This window comes from Neofelis nebulosa, chromosome 3 (genome assembly GCF_028018385.1).
Source record: "Neofelis nebulosa isolate mNeoNeb1 chromosome 3, mNeoNeb1.pri, whole genome shotgun sequence".
NCBI lineage: Eukaryota > Metazoa > Chordata > Mammalia > Carnivora > Felidae > Neofelis > Neofelis nebulosa.
In genome coordinates, this window is record NC_080784.1 from 36,599,088 (window position 1) to 36,617,329 (window position 18,242).

Here is an 18,242-nt window from a genome sequence, read left to right on the forward strand (position 1 = left end):
GCTCTACAGGAGAGTCAATGCAGGCTCATACTCATGAGCTGTGAGATCATGGCCTGAACCAAAGTCAAACTGCTTAACCAACTGAGCCACCCAGATGCCTCTGCTGTCACCATTTTAATAACTTCCTAACTGGCCTCCCTGTTTTCACCTGGGCCCCCTCCATCTAGTCTCAATGTAGCATAATTAACATATTTCACATCAGGTCACATCTCTGCTCTAAACTTCCCAGCGGCTTCCCATTTCAGAGTAAAAACCAAAGAATTTAAACTGGCCTACACAGCCCTACGTAATCTATCCCTCTACCCACCATCTCTCTGTCCTTAACTCCTACCACACGCCCCCCGCTCACTCTGCTCTAGTTGCACTGGTCCCCTTGCTGTATCTGAAACAATCTGGTGTGTTTCCTCTTCTGGGCTTCTGCACCTGCTACCTGGAATGCCCTTTCCCCACATAATTCTGCATAGCTCCCCTCCTCTCTTCAGTCAGGTTTTTTATCCCAGAGTCACTTTTTCAAGGAAACCTTCTCTGATAGCATTATTAAATATTGTAACCTCCCCCACGACATTCTCTTTCCCTATTTACGGACTTCTTTTTCTCTATAGCACTATATTTTCTCTAATATATTTAATATATTTTCTCTAATAGACTGTAGAGTTTGTCTGTCCGTCTTCCCCCCCCCACCAGAAAGTAAGCCCCATGAGAGCAGAGATTTTTCCCCTTCTTCCACTACAGTATACTAATTGCCAGAAACAGTGTCTCACACAGAGTAAGCACCCAATAAATTAAAAAAAAATTTTTAATGTTTTATTTACTTTTGAGGGAGAGAGAGAGAGAGAGAATGAGCAGGAGAGGGGCGGAGAGAGGGAGACACAGAATCCATGAAGCAGGCTCCAGGCTCTGAACTGTCAGCGCAGAGCCCGATGTGGGGCTTGAACCCGTGAACCACGAGGTCATGACCTGAGCAGGAGTCAGATCTTAACCGACTGAGCCACCCAGGCACCCCCAATAAATTTTTGTTAAATGAATGAATGAATTCCAGTTTGTGTTGAGACCAAGTAGCAAATCCAGATGTGCGCTGGAGAAATAAGGGTGGATTGTTTTCTGGTGGATTGTATCAGTGATTTAACTTTAGCACCATTGATGTAAGAGCTATCTTTGCATTGTGTGTCTGTATGTCTTCTCTATAGGTTCTCTGTATGCAAGTCGCTTCATAGAGTAAGTAGGTAAGCAGCAAATAGTGAGTGGAGGGAAGCCTTTGCAGCATGGCAGCGGTTTCTGTACACACTATGTCAAGACTTGTCCCTGGTATCTTGCCAGGAAGTGCCCAATGGTATTCCATAGCTTCTACATTGTGCTTGTCCTCTCGGATGTAACTCAGTGGTTATTCCAGGACCATGGATTCATCATATTAGTCTTTTCACTTCTTATTTTGGTTGTGATTCTTTCTTCATTGCTTGTGGTCTTTTGTCCCTTGAAGTCCCTTTTGCCCCTCCAACATTTCATTAGTGTCTCTCCTGTAGCTTTTTCAGTGTCCTTAAATATAATTCAGCATTTTCCCAGTCTTAAAATTATAAAGTCTTTAAGTAAAAAACAGCTAAAGAACTTTAAACGTTCAATGTAGTGAAGATTGTAAGAGGTCTAAACATAATTTCAAAACAATAAAGTAAATAAGCACTGAGAAATCCACACAGTTCTTATAAATAGTCACTGCCCACTCCTGTCATTGCCAACACATGTCAATGAACAAAGTTGTTTTTATGAGCTGTCTGGATGTGTTTGCATTCATTGGCCCTGAGATCTCCACACTTAGTTCAACCATGGGGAAATACACGTAAACATTTTCAGTCTTTAAAATGCACAAATAATATTAAGACTTAAATCTTTTTTCCTTACAGCCTCTATCTATTGCCTCAGACTCTATTTGCTCTGTGTCCTACCATGAACAACCCAGCCTTTGCAGCCAGACCTGAATTTGAATCTAGTTTTACTTCTTATGAACTGAGTCTCATTTCCCACCACCAACCACTTCGAGACTGAAAGATCCACCTCTCAAGGTTGTTGTGAGAATCCCGTGCCTAGGGTCTTGGTACTTAAATGCTTTTGTTATCATTGGAATCATACTTTAGATATACTATTAAATATGGAAACTTCCAAGCATGCACAAAAATGCCGAGAATAGTTTATTGGACCTCCAAGGACCCAGCTTCAACAATTATCTACCCATGCCAATCTTGTTTCATCTGTCCGTCCCGTGTCCCCCTTCCCCCTGATTATTTTGAAATAGATCACAGATATCATGTCATTCATCTGTAAATATTATAGTAGGTATCTCTGAAGGACACATTCTTTTTAAAAATAACCATAAAATCTTATTATCAGAATATCATTCCTAAAAACTATCAAATACCCCCTTAGTATTCAAATTGCCCGATTGTCACATGGGGTTTGTTTTTGAACAGTTTAAGTCAGTAGCCAAATAAGGTCCATACCCTTTAATATTTTATTGGAAATATAATTAAGGTATGGGAAGAGTTTTGCCATAAGAATGTGCATTGTAGGGGCACCCGGGTGGCTCAGTCGGCTAAGCGACTGACTTCGGCTCAGGTCATGATTTCACGGTTTGTGGGCTCAAGCCCCATGCTGGGCTCTGTGCTGACAGCTCAGAGCCTGGAGCCTGCTTCGGATTCTGTGTCTCCCTCTCCTCTTCGTGCTCTCTTTCTCAAAAATAAATAAATGTTAAAAAAAATTTTTTTAATAAAAAGAAGAATGCGCATTGTAGTGTTGTTTAGAATGGAGAAAAATAAAATAATCATAGAAGAATAGGGGATTGGCTCCAAAAAAAGGGTATGTGACCTGACAATAGAACATACACAGCAGTTTAAAACAATACTGTAGAAAGACTATGTATTGAACAGAAAAGGTATTGGTGAGTGAAAAAAGCAGGTTATAAAACAGTATTTACGCTTTCTATTTTTGTTAATAAAATATATATCTCATATGCCTATTTCGAATGGTGGGGGAATGAATGATTTTAATTCTCTCCTAAATTTTAGAATTAAAATTTCTCATCATTCTATAGTGATCATGTATTACTTGTGTAATAAAAAGTTGTTAAAAATAAAAATGCAGCAAAAGCGCATTTTGGTGGTTGTTTGGTTTCATACAGAGTTACTTATATTTGGCTTGTTAAGCTTCATTCTTACCATGTGTTTTCTCATGTGATCTGCAGAGAAGTCCTCAGAGGCAAGAAGAAGCAGAAGCCCTGAGAGGCTTTGTGCCTCCACCTGATGCTAGCACATAGCTCCACAAAAGCGCATTCATACGGCTGTTGTTCATGCTTGGGACACATGATCTCACGTGGTCTCCACATGCCATCCCAGGAAGGTGGGAGGCAGAGGTGTGCTGGGACTCATCTTCCTTTTAAGGGGAGAACCGAGTCACAGAGAACATGACTTTTCCTCACACCGCCTCTCAGGTTAGCTGTAGGGTCAGGTTTTGGTCCAGATGTTTGGTGCTGGCCATAACCATGAGATTACGTTTTGCATCTCTTCGGGATTGCAACATTTCAGTGTAGGTGTGCAAGAGGCGGGACCTACCTCTGTTTGGCGAAGGGAGTGCTTAATCCTGTCTCAGTGTAACACACTGCACTGCATTCTGTGGTTCAGGATCTGACCCAACTTGCTCAAATTCTCCACACCCATTTAGGGAAGGATTGGCTTCTGCTTGTCTTTGCTTTCTGTGCAATATTCACATTCTGTCCACTGTCACCTTCTCTAACCTTTACTGCCTGCTGATGTCCGCAGCCCCCGGGTCCTGTGCACTCAGCTCATGTCTTCTGTGGCACTCTGAAGCCTGCACGGTCTGTCTGCTGCCCCTGCACCAAGCCCTCCCCACCCCCACCATGCTCCTGCTTCCATGGTCCCTTCTTGGCCATGCTCCACCTGTATTCAAGCTGGTTCGGACTTCTTCTCTGAATCCTTATCTGTACCTTGCAATTTAGTTGTATATTTCTTGTTCTCTATGTCCACCCTTTTCCCCCTAAAAGACTGTGGGCTCCTTGCAGGTAGACATTGTCAATAATGATGACAATGATAACAGTTCTGATAGGTGACTGGGCCCTTCTGGTGTACAGGCCCACAGCTTAGTGATTTACATAATTTCTCACTCAGTGATGGCAGTGTTTATAATGTCACTTGACAGATGAAGAAATCAAAGCTCTGAGAGATTGAGTAACTAGTCCAAGATCACTCAGCTAGAAAGTGAGAGAACAAGAATTTTAATTGTGTCTGTTTAATTGTAAAGCCCATGCTTTTCCACACTGCACTCTCTTTGTCACTGTTGGTTGCTTGATTCAAATTTCCTTGAGTGTTCTTCACAGTGGCATCCCTGGAGTTTTCCTTTGGTGGTAGCAAAGCCTCCTGTCAATAAGAGAGCAGATAGTACTCTCCCTGGCCCAGATGGTTGGCTGGGATGAGAATATTCCAGGCTCTCTGTGTGTTCTTCCCACCCCATTTCTTGCCTCTGCACACCCTTCACTGCCCAACAACTCCTCTCTCTTGTCCCTTTCCCCAGGGACACCTAAGCAGCCAGAGGACTCTCCCTAGACAACTGGGAATCCCTGGGACTGCAGGTCTAATGCGTTTTGATAGAGTTGGTAAAAAAAAAAAAAAAAAAAAAAATAGAGCCATGGATCAGCCTAAGTCCCTGAGGAGAGAATCCAGACTGAAGACAAACCAACCTCCCCTACACCGCCCCCACATCCCCCATCTGGACCCTTTCCCTTCAAGGCTCCCCTTCCCTTCCCCCAATCAGAATCCCTGTTTAGGGGCTCCCAAGCCTTTGAGCACAGCTCCACCCCTCTCCCAGCACCTAAAGTTTGGGGGCTGCATTCAAGTGAGAGATTTCCAAGTAGGGGTGTGTTAGAGGGACTTCTTCTGAGGGCAGCTTGTCCTGGAAAAACAAGGAAAAGAGTGGCAGCCACCGCTGCTATCTCTGAGGACATCACCGTAGCTTCCCAGGAGACCCTCTGCCCTTTCCCCTCCCACACCAGCCCAGGAGAGCGAGCGAGCAGAGCGATCAGGGACCGAGCTTGCTTATCGTCACCTGACGCTGGGCAGCCACTGATCCCATTGGTGGAGCCAGATTCAGTCTGGCTCTCTCGTTCTTTCTCGCCTTCTCTGCCTCTCTCTCTCTCCTCCACGCTGCTTTGATTTCGCTCTTGCCTCTCCTTGCGCTCGGCTGGGAACATCGCCTCTCTGGGGGCAGCAGCAGTGCGCTGCAGAGCCGGCAGGAGCTGCCTGCCGGGGCATGGAAGAAGCCTCTTTGACAGCCTTGAGAGGAGCGAGAGGAGAGCGAGCGCGCCTCTGTCTGTGACCCAGGCGTCGCCGCTGCCCCTCTCCCTGGGGAGCACATCCACACAGAGGTCTCTCCCTTCCCTCCCTTCCAGGTCTTCCTCTGCAGAGCCCAGTGGAGCCAGGTGAGTGCCCTTTCTCCCCAGAGCATCCTGCTGTCAATTCTGAGAGGGACTCAGGTGGCAAGGGGCTAGGAGGTGGGGGCACCAGGGGCCTGCCACTGCCCACGGTACCCACCTGGATTGCCATCACCAACGACCTTGTCCCCTGTTCCCCTGTTCCCCAGGGCCTTGGCAAAGAGGTTAACCCCCGGATCCAGTCCCCGGGGCACCACAGTCAGTCACCCCGTGACCATTCTGCTGCAGTCAGCGATGCCAACAGGGACAGTGGGGTGGGGAGAGACTTCCCTCTGGCTTGTGGGTGGCTTTTCTGGATGGGCATGGGCAAGGGGTATCCGTGTGCATGGCATGTATGCATGCTTGCGAGGAGCCTGGAGGTTTGCTTGCGTAGATCGTTCTGTATGTACACGCCTGTGCTCATGTGTGGGTCTCCACTGCTGTGTGGCATGTTTAGGAACATACGTTTCTTGTACATGTGAGGTACGTGTGTGGGGGGGGGGTCACTTATCTGAGTAGCCTTTGGGTTATGTGGGCGGGGGCAGTGTGAGGCAGTATATTTATGGGGTGGACATATCATTTGTCATGTGTGTGGGAGTACATGTTGAGGGAGGGAATGCGTGCAACCAAAGCATTTCTATGTGGGGAGGGGCGACTCCAGAGCAGAAAGGGATAGGTAGGTGGAGAGTGTGGGCAGAAGCCACTGGCTGTGGGCAGCGCCTTATAGGTGTGCAAACCTGTTGGCACGGGAAGGATCAGGGCTGGCAGAGTGTGGCTAGAGACAAACCACATTTCCATAGTTGGGGTCTTTGAGCCTAGGGAAGACTTGAGAGAGAATATCAGAATATGGGCAGAGGTTGACGTGCGTGTGAATACACATGTGTGTGCAAGCAGGCATATGGGTTGTATGCCTTCTGTGGAGGTAGGACGCGCCTGTGGCTTTCTCTTCCCCCCAAATATAGCTTGTGAGAATGTATGCCTGTATATGTGTGTGCGTGAGCCTATGAACTTGAACATGTGTGGGTCTGTGTGGAGGTGACAGCTTGTAGAGGGGAAACTGTGGGACATTCTTAGAATGTGGAACGTGGCGGAGGCACCCGAGTGCGTAGGTGAGTGAGTGGGACCAAGAATGTCCGAGGAGGTGTGTGCAGCCCGTGTGCGGCAGGTGTGGGCAGGCACATTCAGTGTATGTGTGCGTGTGTGTATACGTGGGCACGCACACATGTGCCTACCTGTGTGTGGGTGTGTAAATGCTTGTCTTGGCAGTGTGGGTGTTTCTCAGGTCCTGTCTCAACCTGTCCCTCACACCCTGACCTTCCCCAGTCACTTGGACTTGGAGAACTGGGGCTCACACCCACCCTCGGTCCACCCTGCTTTGCTGTTCTCCCGAGTGTCACTCACGACCACTCTCTCAAACTAGCATGGAGGAGTAATCTCAGCTTTTCTAGAACTGTAGAAAGAAAGGATGAGCCAGGTTCTGGAGATGCACCACCCCCCCTTGCAAAGATGGCTGCCCCGTCTCTGGAGGAGACTCTGAAGAGAGGAGTATTGAGGAATAGGTGTCCACATGTGGGGTAGGCATAGACTGAATCCCCTGTGGATGGGAGGTGGTGGCTCAGGCCCTTTCTAGCATGGGATTGTGTCTGTGTTGGTGTGTTGTGTTGGTGCGTGTGTGTGTGTGTGTGTGTGTATGTGGGTGCATGTGGGTGCATGCGTGTGTCTCCCTGGGGAGCTTCTCACAGGGAGCCCAGAGGATAGCAACTCCCCACGTCTCCACATCTGTCCCCATGAATTGCAAACTGGTTTATTATCATCCAGTTGTTTACCAATCCTATTCTGTTTTATTTTGGGGTGGACCTGGTAGCACCCCCATGCTTGTTTACCGTAGGATTCTCTGTGCACAAGCCACCGGCATTTGGCTGGACTTCACAACAGGCAGGCTCACGCTTTAGGGTAAGAAGCTCAAATGAAACAAGGGCTCAGGGGACACCCTGGAATAGGTAAAAGCCATCACCCATATCCTTCACCCTGTGCCTGCCACTCAGGCAGCCCACGGATGAATTTAGAGGTATCAGGCTCCACGACAGGCTTAATTGACAGGAGAGTGTGGGTTGGATCTTTTGGAAGCTATAAATAGAAGTACCTGCTTTCGAAGGCACAAGGTACCCTTACCCTTAGCACCTGGGCAAAGAGAAGAGAAGACGCAGAAGGGGAGAAAAGGAAACCACATTCCAGAAAGCTGAGGTGTGCTTGGACGGGGCTTGAGAAAGAACCAGGAAAGCCTGAGCTTCACTGGGCACTAAGCAAATGCCCGGGAGCAAGTCCAACCCACATTCATGTTCTTGTCCCAGAGACAGTCTCTCCCCACTCCCTCTCCCTTCCCCACCCTGTTTCCCAGACCTCATGAGCCAGGCCACAGTCAAGGACAGGGTCAGATCTTCCTAGCAAAAGCACAGGTGAGTGACAGTGCTATGGTCCTTTCATACCTGGAAGAGCAGCCGGGGTAGAAAAAGCAAAGGTGAGAGAAGAGGAAGATGAGAGAAAATGCAGTTACTTGAAAGGGAAGGATAGAAGGAAGAAAAATAAGTAGCAATAAAACCATGTGCACCTATGCATATACACATGCCACACATGTCACACACACACGCACATGCACACACGAGGGGACACAACCTTGGCTTAATGATAAAGAGTTTGAGCTCTGGAGTCAGATGTGAATTCCAATCATTTTCTAGGCTGTGTGACCTTTGGCATCTTGGTACCTCCCCACCTCAGTTAACCCATCTGTAAAATGGGGATGGGGCCCCTGAGTGGCTCAGTCAGTTAAGCATCCGACTCTTTATCTCAGGGGCTTGAGTTCAAGCCCCACATTGGGCTCCGTGCTGGGCATGAAGCCTACTTTAGAAACAAATAAAATAAAATGGGGGGCAATAAGAGTACCTGCTTATTGTGAGGTTTGCACGATATGATGCTTATGCAGTTATTATTACCACACAGATGCCTGAGGAAAATGTCAAAGGTAAAACCAATTATTTAAACAAGTCAAGCAACAGAAGACCAGCTGAAAGGAGAGAGTGATAGTTGAAAAGTTATGGGTGAAAGAAGAGCTGTGTCCCACGCTGCCCCCTCCAGCCACCAGTGTATCCAAGGGCATCTCCGTGGCACTTGTCCTCCTAGCCCTGCATCTTGGTGACCCTCCCTGAGTCACCCCTAGAGACGAGGGCGGCCCAAGCCGGAGCGACCTGTCACCCTTGGCCTCTCGGCTGCCAGTGCCCTCTGCCCGCCTCAACCCTCACACCAGTCTCCTCCGTGGGTGCTTCCTGTCTCTCCTACGCCTTGCACAGCTCTCTCCACCCCCACCCCCTTTCTCTTTTCACGCCTGCTGGCTGAGAGCCCCCCTCCTTGGTTCCATCTGCTGCAAATCTGTCCTGCCTGGCGTCTGCAGCATTCCCACTGCCTTTGCCACCTGTCAGGTGCGTCTGCTCAGCAGACCCCTCTGAGGAGAGCCAAGAACCCCCCAGGGGGGACACCCCATCCCACCTTTGGTCTTATCCCTCCACCATGCAATCTTCCCATCAGATTGGATGAGGCAGGTGTAATCAGTGGATTATCCCCAAGGTTCCAATTTGCAAGAGATGCTGGGAGCAAGACATTCCAGAAAATTCGGTGGCAGGGAGAAAGCTGCTAATTCTTCCTCTCCCATCAGTCCCCAAAGGAGCCAAGCCACAGGGGAGCATGGAGCTGCTGTCCACGCCCCACAGCATCGAGGTCAACAACATCACCTGTGACTCCTTCCGCATCTCCTGGGCCATGGAGAACAGTGACCTGGAGAGGGTCACCCATTACTTCATTGACCTTAACAAGAAGGAGAATAAGAACTCCAACAAGTTCAAGCACCGGGTGAGTGGAGGGTGTGCAGAGGGCCTCTTGTTTACACCCCTCCTTAAAGGGAGCAGGGTGATGGAATGCTTGTGGGTGATCGTCGGGAGTCAGAGAAGCCTGGTTCAGATTACCCTGTGTAATCTTAGGAAAGTTCTTTAGCCTCTCTGAGCCCAAGTTCCTTCACTGGTAAAAAGGGAATAACAATGCCAGCCCCCGCAGGCTTGTGAGAGGCTTTGGTGAGGTAATGTTTGCGTGGTGTCTGGCTTGGGGCCTAGCCACCATGGACACCATTATCGGCATCATGACTGGGCTTCAGACGGATCAGGAAAACCTGGGCGGGGGGGGGGGGGGGGTGCGGGGGTGCGGGGCACAGACATCACACCTGGGGCTGGTGTCTCAGGATCCAACAAAGCCCCCGACTCAGGAAGCAGCTTTGTTGTTGACTGTGTGGGCCACTCGGACCATGGGCAGGGGTGGGGCCCTTTGCTTGGTCCTCAAGGACGCCTCTTAGGCCCCTGTGATCCTCTCTGGCCCTGGCCCTCTGGCTTACTAGTGTGGCTGGGTTTAAGAAAGAAACATGAAAGAGTCCTCCGCTGGCTGGAGTGTCCTTTCCCTGGGTCAGAGCAGTGTGGGGGTGGGCGGGAGGAAGGCTCCCACCTTCTCAAGCTGGCAGAGATGAAGGGGGAAGAGTGAGGTGGGAAGGAGCTGGTTCCCACGACGACCGTATCATGTGGGTTACTCACCCTCTCTCTCTTTGGAACTGGCTCTCCCGATCTGGGTGTCTTTTGGCAGGCCAGTTGCCACGGTGACGTGAATGTTCAACACCACCCCCTTAACCCTCCCCCCCCAAAGAATAAGGATATTTTCCCTTCCTCCCTGGCTCTCAGCATTTGCCGTTGCCGTGGAGACGGCACTGCAGTGTGCAGAGCTCTCGAAGTCTCCCTCGAAAACGGAGGTCTCACCGCCCTCAACTTTTCGGCCTCCACCCCAGTGGCCTTTCTCCCTAGTTCCCAAGAGAGTGGGTGTCAGGGGACATTGATGAGGGGTGGAGGCTGGGGGCTATCAATATGGCCTTCCCAATGGCCACTGCTTACTTCCTCAGGAAAATGGTGGCCAGGGCACCAAGCCATTGAATCTTGGAGACTTTGGCCCTCCTCAGGTGGCCCAGGTGCCATCTGGGGAGTGTGAGGTCTGGCAGAATGCCAAGATTGGACGTGACTCCCAGTTTGACTCTTGGCTCTCCGTCTGTATCCCATTTCTCAGGATGTCCCCACCAAGCTTGTGGCCAAGGCCGTGCCACTGCCCATGACAGTGAGAGGCCACTGGTTCCTGAGCCCCCGCACAGAGTACAGCGTGGCCGTGCAGACCGCCGTAAAGCAGAGTGATGGAGAGTACCTGGTGTCCGGCTGGAGCGAGACAGTCGAGTTCTGCACTGGGGGTGAGGCCCTGCTGTCCTGCCGCTTTAGCACATCTGGCTTAGTTGTGATCTTACCTCAGCACACACTTAGGAACACCTGCTGTATACAGGCTCTATGCTCAGGCTGTCAGGGAGATACTCATGGATGAGCCTCGCCCCTGCCCGCAACAAACCTGCAGTCTGACACAGGAGGCAGATGTGAGCCCTGCTAATCATGTTGACAATACCATTCCCGTACAGGCATGGAGTTACTTTTCTGGCTTGGGGCAAGCATGTTTTTCTGAACTGTAGTAAAATGCACACCAACACAAAATTTCCCATTTTAACCATTGTTAAATGTATAGCTCAGTAGTATTAAGTACGTTCACACTGGTGTGCCACTGACCTCCAGAACTATTTCAACTTCCCAAACCGAAACTCTAACCCCATTAAACAGCAGCTCTCCCTTCCCTCCTCACTCCAGTCCCTGGCAACCACCATTCCACTTTCTGGGTCTGTAAATTTGACTACTGTTGGTACTTCACGTGAGGGGAATCACAGTATTTGTCCTTCTGCAACTGGCTTATTTTGCTCAGCATAATGTCCCCAAGATTCATCCACGTTGAGCATAGGTCAAAACGTCCTTCCTCTACAAGGCTGAACAATTGTATGTGCGGACTACACATTGTTCATCCATCATCGGTAGATGGATACTCAGTAGGTCATCACATTTGCTTGTCTTGAGGCTCCACTTAGCCTGGAAAATGACCCCTGTTCAGTGGTCCTGCAAACCTCTTAGCAGAATTCAGTTGGCAAATTCCAGCATGAATAAACACCAGGCTTATGTGTACTTGGTCGTGGATGACCCACGATCTGCCCCACAATATTCCATTCCTTTGGTGTCCACAGTGAGAATTGCTCCAGATCTCTCTCTGTCACAAGGAAGGGGCAGGGAACATTCTTAGCCCCGGGCCTCTGAAGCTGCTGGTTCCATCCTCTGCCAAGGCCTATGCCCCAAGTCTCCTTGACATGCCATTCTCTTTTGAGTGGTGCTTTTTCTTAGCTCGGCTGCAAAACCCCACTCTCTGGAGGTGCTCCCACTCCTTGTGGGGAAAGCCTCTGGGTTTACCCCAGAACTCCACACGTAGTGGAAGTTTAATTCAAACTGGGGAGTTGGGGATGGCTGCAGTCCAGTCCACACTACTCTTGCCAAACCCAGCACCCTGGCCAGGGCTACATCAGCAAGGAGGAAAGGGCACCTTTTTCTAATTTGTACAAAGGCTCTGTCTTGGCTAGCAGCCGCCCTGCCTGGGCCCCAGGGCCCCAGACTCTGATCCTGGCCCTGGGAGGTGTCCAATCTTACCATCCTGTTTCCAGCCTTCCCTGCTTCTCCTGGGGTGCAGATGCACTCACTGCCTCAGACCCTGGTCCGGCTAACTATTCACTTCAGTGCTCTGTGATCTCCTCATGAGCCCCCACCTGTAATTTCCACTGGCTTCCACAGCCTTCTGCCTGCTGGGTTTGAGTTCTCCCTAGAGGACCTCAAATTCTCCCCTCTCAATCCTTCCTTTGCTTGCTGGTCCTCTTCACATGAGGATAGCTAGTGATTACAGCTCCTGGGGTCCCCAGTGTGATTGTCTAACTGGGCAGCCCCTGCCCCTTTCTGACTCAGAGCCCTGAGCCTCTGGCAGCGAGGGTGCAGAGGTGCACCCAGCTGTCCATGTTCCCAGCTGGGCCACCTGGCCTGTTCCTATGTGGTCCAAGGTGCTGTAACTCTTTGGTATCCCCTGTTGCTCTGAGGACAGTTGTGGGCTGGCGTTCAATGTGCACAGTGGGTGAGTGTGGGAGGCTGTGATGCTCAGTCTGGCCCTGGGCTTACCAGCCTGGACTCTTGCAGACTATGCCAAGGAACACCTGGCCCAGCTGCAGGAGAAGGCCGAACAGATCGCAGGCCGCATGCTCCGCTTCTCTGTCTTCTACCGCAACCACCACAAGGAGTACTTCCAGCATGCCAGGTATGGCATGGCCCCTAACAGGGCCTGGGTCTCTCCTTCCTCCCCTGGCTCTGCTTTGCCCACACAGCCCTGGCTGTCTGACATCACCCCCACCTTGTCATTGCCAGACCAGAGTCCCCATGGCATCTTATCACAGGCTGGCTCTGGGGGGGGGGGGGGGTGGCTGGCTGTTTGGGATTGGGCTCCAAGGAAGGAGAGGACTCTCCTTGGGATGGGGCTGCCTGGGGGAACCATGCTAACTGGCCTGGGTGAACGAGATCTCGGGTTTGTTCCTCCTTTGGGACAGTTCCTTTCACTGGGTTCTAATGCCAAGGGTCAGCCATCTCTCCAGTTCAAGCCCTGGGTCCCTGGGGGAGGTGGTGAGGGTAGCACAGAGTGACAGGTTTCCATGCACGAAGGGTCATTGTTTTCAAACTGTGTGCTGGATAGCCTGGAGGCTCCAGGAAGCTATCTCAGGGCACTTTGGTGGGGGGGGGGGAGGGGGGTACTGACAGGTTGTTGAAGAAATCAGGCTGAGTCTTGGTGGGCCCCACACCTATCATTCAGCTGGAGCATCTTCAATTTTATTGCCTATGGACCGCCTATGTATAATTTCCTTCGGGGAAGAAAGAGAGGGGCTCTGTAGTCCAGAAATATTCGATCCAATTGATGATCTGGTCCAACCCATTCAGCCTACAGATGGAGAGCCTGAAGCCCAGAAAGCCAGTAAGTCACTAGTTACTTGAGACTTCCAGGACCAGGCAAGGGTGAGGCTGGGTCTGGGGCTGCCCATCCTCCCCAGGCCTGCTGACACTGCTCCAAGACATTGTCCTTCTAAGGCTGGACTAGGGCAAGCTGCTACTCTTACTGTCTTTGTCATTGTATTCAGCTGGGGTGGGGCGTTCTGACCCTACCCCAGGGCAGCAGGGAACAAGGGAGATCTTTGGTGTTTGTACTAAAGAAGAGAGGCAGTGAGGTGTGTGGTGAGCTCACTGGCCCAGTTTGAGCTCCTCTTTCAGCAAGTAAGAAAGAGTCAGAAAGCACCCATATGTACTAAGATATAAAGGTGAATAAAGGCAGAGTGCCCCCTCTTGAAAACCTCAGAGGCTATCGGGGGGACAGTACAGACAGATGGAATGTAATGAGTGTGTGTGTGATTGTTCAGTAAAATTCAGTGTCTGCACATAGTTTTGCTGAATACAAATGCCTGATGCTCCTGGAAGATTTTGAGAGCAGGGCATACCTATGCTGGGCCTTGATGGATGATCAGGAATTTGCCAGGGTAGGTGAAAGGAGGTGGGAAAGGCAGTCCAGGCAGAGGGAAGAGCACTGCAAAGGCACAAAGGCAGGAAAGTTGGGGTTCACATGTGGCTGGAGGATCTTACCTATGGATGTGGGGGTGTTGGGAGGTGGGGTTAGAAAGGCCAGATCATGATAGCCCTGCTTTTCATGAAAGCCTCATTAAAGGGTTTTAAACTGGGGAGTGGTAGGTTCAGACATCTCCTCTGCGAAGGAGTGGGCTGCATCAGCTCATCTCCAGGGCTCTCCCTGCTCTCACATTCTGGAATGTTCTATTTGTGACTGATGGAGGCGGCAGCGGGTGGGAGAGCAGGGTGCTGCGCTGGCTCCCTTCTCAACCACACACAGCAGCCAAGCCTCAGCCCAGCTAACCAGCGGCATTTTCTCTTCCCTTTGGCATTTTCCCCCGGGGGTGGTTAGGACCCACTGCGGGAACATGCTGCAGCCCTACCTGAAGGACAACAGCGGCAGCCATGGCTCTCCAACCAGTGGCATGCTCCACGGCGTCTTCTTCAGCTGCAACACAGAGTTCAACACAGGCCAGCCGCCTCAGGACTCCCCCTACGGCCGCTGGCGCTTCCAGATCCCTGCCCAGCGCCTTTTCAACCCCAGCACCAACCTCTACTTTGCAGACTTCTACTGTATGTACACAGCTTACCACTACGCCATCCTGGTGCTGGCCCCCAAGGGCTCCCTGGGGGACCGCTTCTGCCGTGACCGCCTGCCCCTCCTGGACATTGCCTGCAACAAGTTCCTGACCTGCAGCGTGGAGGATGGGGAGCTGATCTTCCGCCATGCCCAGGACCTCATCCTGGAGATCATCTATACCGAGCCTGTCGACCTGTCCCTGGGCACCTTGGGGGAGATCAGCGGGCACCAGCTCATGAGCCTGTCCACTGCTGACGCCAAGAAAGACCCCAGCTGCAAAACCTGCAACATCAGCGTGGGCCGCTAGGGACTCCTGGGGAGGTGGGGGGCTAGAGAGAGATGACAGGCAGGGTGGCGATGGGTGGCCTAGGTTCAGGGAGCTGGCTTTCTCTCCCTTGCCCCCCCCCCCGCCCCGCTCCCTCCACGCCACGGCCTCCCCCTTCCCCACCCCGCAGGCGTTAGAGGCAACAGAGGGCGGTCCCCTTGGTGGGCGTGGCCTATTCAACGTCTGGTGGACTTGGAAAGGCTTCTTAGCCGCGGTAGGTTGGTGGAAGGAGGGTAGATCTCTGGAGATTTCCCCATTCCCGGTTTCCCCGTCCTGCTGTTTCTTGCTTCATTCCGGCCTCCACTTAACGGAGACTCTCAGCCTGGGGGCTTTCGCTGAGCCAAAGCCCACGAGTTGCTTGCCCGCCCCCAAAGGCACAGCAGAGAGATGCGGGGTGCTCCTTTTTAGCCCCGCCCACCCCACTCAGGGCCAACCACAGAATGCCCCTCCCCGCTCTGCTGGGCCGGGGACCTCCCACTTCAGGCCTGGCCCTTTCCCTCTATACATAGTCTCTTGCACCGCTCTGCCCCCCAGCTGCTCCTTGACTCCCAGCACCCTCTTCCTGCATGGGGAGAGCTGTCCCTTCCTTTCTCCACCTGCCCTCTAGAAAGAGCCCTCTTTTTCCTCTCGGCTTTGGGGGCTCCGGGCTGTTGGGACTTTTCCTTTCTTACCTGGAGATGATAAATACCCCAGCATACCTTCTCTCTTGCTCAGAGCACTGAGGTCTGGTTCCCCCAATGGCAGCCACTGGGGTTGAGGAGGGGGAAAGAGACCCCTGAGACCCAGAGGTACCCCTTTTAGGCCAGGACTGGGCGGCCTCACGCTCCGAGGGGACCCAGTGTGGAACTAGAATTGAGGGCTTTCCCTAAGAGCCCTGGCACCCTGCCTGACTGTGCGCTTTGCTCGCTCTCTTTGCCACGGTTCCGTGACTGCCCTGTGCCTGTGTGTGACCTGGACTGTGGCTTCCCTGCCACCGCACCTCACACCCCACCCACTGGCACTGTCTGCTCCCCACTGCGAGCCTGTTGGCAAAGAGCTCCTTCCCTGGGGAGTTCTTGATGAAGTCTTCCTGGGCTTCCCAGCGTTTTTGCCAGTTTCCTACTTTTGTATGGGTCATGAGGGTGGTGAGGGTGAACCCCTGAGATAGGCGGACCAGGTCGGGGGGGGGGGGTGCTGGGTAGAGGTGTGGATGAAGGCAGCTAGCTGTTTGGGGGATGACGGAGGTGATGTCAGGCAGAGGACAACAGCCCCCACAGTGAGAGCCGGATTTCTGTGATGAAGTACAGAAGGGGCCAGCAGGCCAACAAGGCCATATCTCAGTAAGGGCACAGGTGGGACAGCTGGTTGCCTCTTGTGTAGCCACGGGGAGTGGTGTGGTCAGCTGTCTCTGTGGCACAAAACAGGTCTGGGGGCCCTGGGAGATGCATGGAGGAGAGGACATGGGCCCCCAGGCCTTTTCCGCCTCTGCTGACAGCATTGCTGTGGGGGTGGCCCACTGCTCTCCCCTGGCCCTGTGTCTGCCCTGAGCTGGGGGCACACCCGCCTGTGTTGTGCTTGCATCAATAAACCACCATGGCCTGAGAGCCCCGACTCTCTTTGGGCTCTGGGAGGGGTAGTTCTGACTAGGCAAGTTGCACAAGCACAGAGGAACTCAAATGGGGATGCCCCCCAGGACAAGACATCTGGAACTGTCTCCAAGGGTGTTCCAAATCTTGCTGTGGGAGGCAGAGCTCAGAGAGCAGAGCAAAATCTCTAGCTTGGAAGGGACTTTGAAGGTCTTTTGGTACTTATGACCTTGCACTTTGCAGAAGGGGAAACTGAGGCTTCTTAGAGGAGAACCTATAGCAATCTGGAGACCTAACCAAGGTCCTCTTTTTGGAGCCCTTCCCAGTGCAGCAGCCTGACACTGCATCAACCCCAGATGCTACTGAATTTCCCTCCCCCAGAGCCCAAATGTCCCCTCCCCAGCAGGGCTCCTCATTTGCAGATCTGAGTCACCTCTGCGTCTATTATTATGGACTTATTAAAATGATCCTCTGCTGGAGTATGAAAGCTCCAGAAAAATTAGAGTCACCTCGCTGACACTTGCCTGGGCTCAGGGCCAAATGAACATGTGTCATCCAGAGCTTGGGGCATAGCCTCCTTGGGCTAGGGGAAAGCTGAAGGGCAAACGACCACTTCCTGAGGGCCTATTATGGGCCAGGCATCTGGCCAGGTGCTTTCACACACATCAGCTTCACAATGGCCCTGTACTGTAGTATTCCCACTTAACAGATAAAGAAACTGAGGCACAAAGAAGTTAAAAGGATTGCCAGGTAGGCGACAGTGCCTGGGTTTGATTCAGAGGCTGGAATCTTCCCATTGCACTGTCCTGTCCTCCCTCATGTATGCCAGGGACCACCTGGGCTGTAAGACATGGGCAGGCCCATCTGAATATGTGGCCCTCTCAAGGGTCTCCTCCACATCTCTTCTGGCTGACCAAGGCTGCGCCTCCATCCTGAATAACACCAGGGGGGGCTGTGGAGTCACAAATGCCAAGGAGCCTTCTTTTAAAGGAGTAGTGGGCAGCACTGGTGTCCAGAATTCCATGGATGGGGAGTGACCTCCAGGATCCATCCTTCCACCTCTGGTCAGGACACCCCCACCCCACCCCAGAGGGGTTTTTGGAATCCTCCCAGAGGAGCAGGCTTTAGTCTTCCTTTTGTGAGCCCTCTGGGTTTCTTAGGAAAAGATGGACTCCCAGTGTCCTCTTAGTGGGGGTGAAGGCGGCAAACTGAGGTGGGGGTGGGGGTGGAGCCACATGCAGGTTTCTCCAGAGAGCCTGCTTCTCCTTCCTCTCTCCAGATGGCTGCTCTCTGGCATACTGCCAGCCCTGTGCTGCTCAAGGCGCTTGTCAGAGCTGGGTCAGGGCACTCGCTGGAATCTGCCCTGGGGTCCCTTCTGGCCTGTGTTTCTCTAATCTGACCTGGTGGAGGAAAAAGAGGTCTACATGAGAGTGGGTGCACACGCAAACACACAGAAACACCACCTCCCTGTGCTGGGTTTAGAAGACACGCTTGGCTGCCACGGAGAGCCACAAGGTGAGGGACTACCCTGGGCTGTGGCTGCCACTGTCCAGCCAAGGGATTCCAAGTTAGCCCCGCTCCAGTACAGGCAGGGAGGGAAAATGAGGCAGAGGCCACCAAGGGGTGTCTCCAGGTTACAAGTGGGGCATAGCACAAACACATAGAC

At 52.0% G+C, this 18,242-nt stretch overlaps 1 protein-coding gene and 1 long non-coding RNA gene across 2 annotated transcripts; one reads left to right on the forward strand and one right to left on the reverse strand.

The window, feature by feature from the left end:
* Positions 1-4,261: 4,261 nt before the first annotated feature.
* LOC131506619 (uncharacterized) lies at positions 4,262-5,202 on the reverse strand. Its single transcript, XR_009259069.1, has 3 exons — positions 5,104-5,202; positions 4,870-4,950; positions 4,262-4,418 (listed from the first exon to the last, which is right to left on the reverse strand). It is a non-coding gene; the product is annotated as an uncharacterized LOC131506619 (long non-coding RNA).
* Positions 5,203-5,225: 23 nt separating this feature from the next.
* Positions 5,226-15,024, forward strand: PHYHIP (phytanoyl-CoA 2-hydroxylase interacting protein). The gene is made up of 5 exons (XM_058720372.1): positions 5,226-5,476; positions 9,174-9,367; positions 10,613-10,787; positions 12,643-12,760; positions 14,459-15,024. The coding sequence occupies exons 2-5, from the start codon at positions 9,203-9,205 to the stop codon at positions 14,991-14,993; spliced, it is 993 nt and encodes a 330-aa protein (XP_058576355.1). The 5' UTR covers positions 5,226-5,476; positions 9,174-9,202; the 3' UTR covers positions 14,994-15,024.
* Positions 15,025-18,242: the final 3,218 nt, after the last annotated feature.

Excerpts from the sequence above, each read along its gene's own strand:
- PHYHIP (XM_058720372.1), top strand. The coding sequence starts at position 9,203 with ATGGAGCTGCTGTCCACGCCCCACAGCATCGAGGTCAACAACATCACC. Across the intron at positions 10,788-12,642 it reads AGTCGAGTTCTGCACTGGGG|ACTATGCCAAGGAACACCTG; the intron begins GTGAGGCCCTGC and ends GGACTCTTGCAG. Across the intron at positions 12,761-14,458 it reads GAGTACTTCCAGCATGCCAG|GACCCACTGCGGGAACATGC; the intron begins GTATGGCATGGC and ends GGGGGTGGTTAG.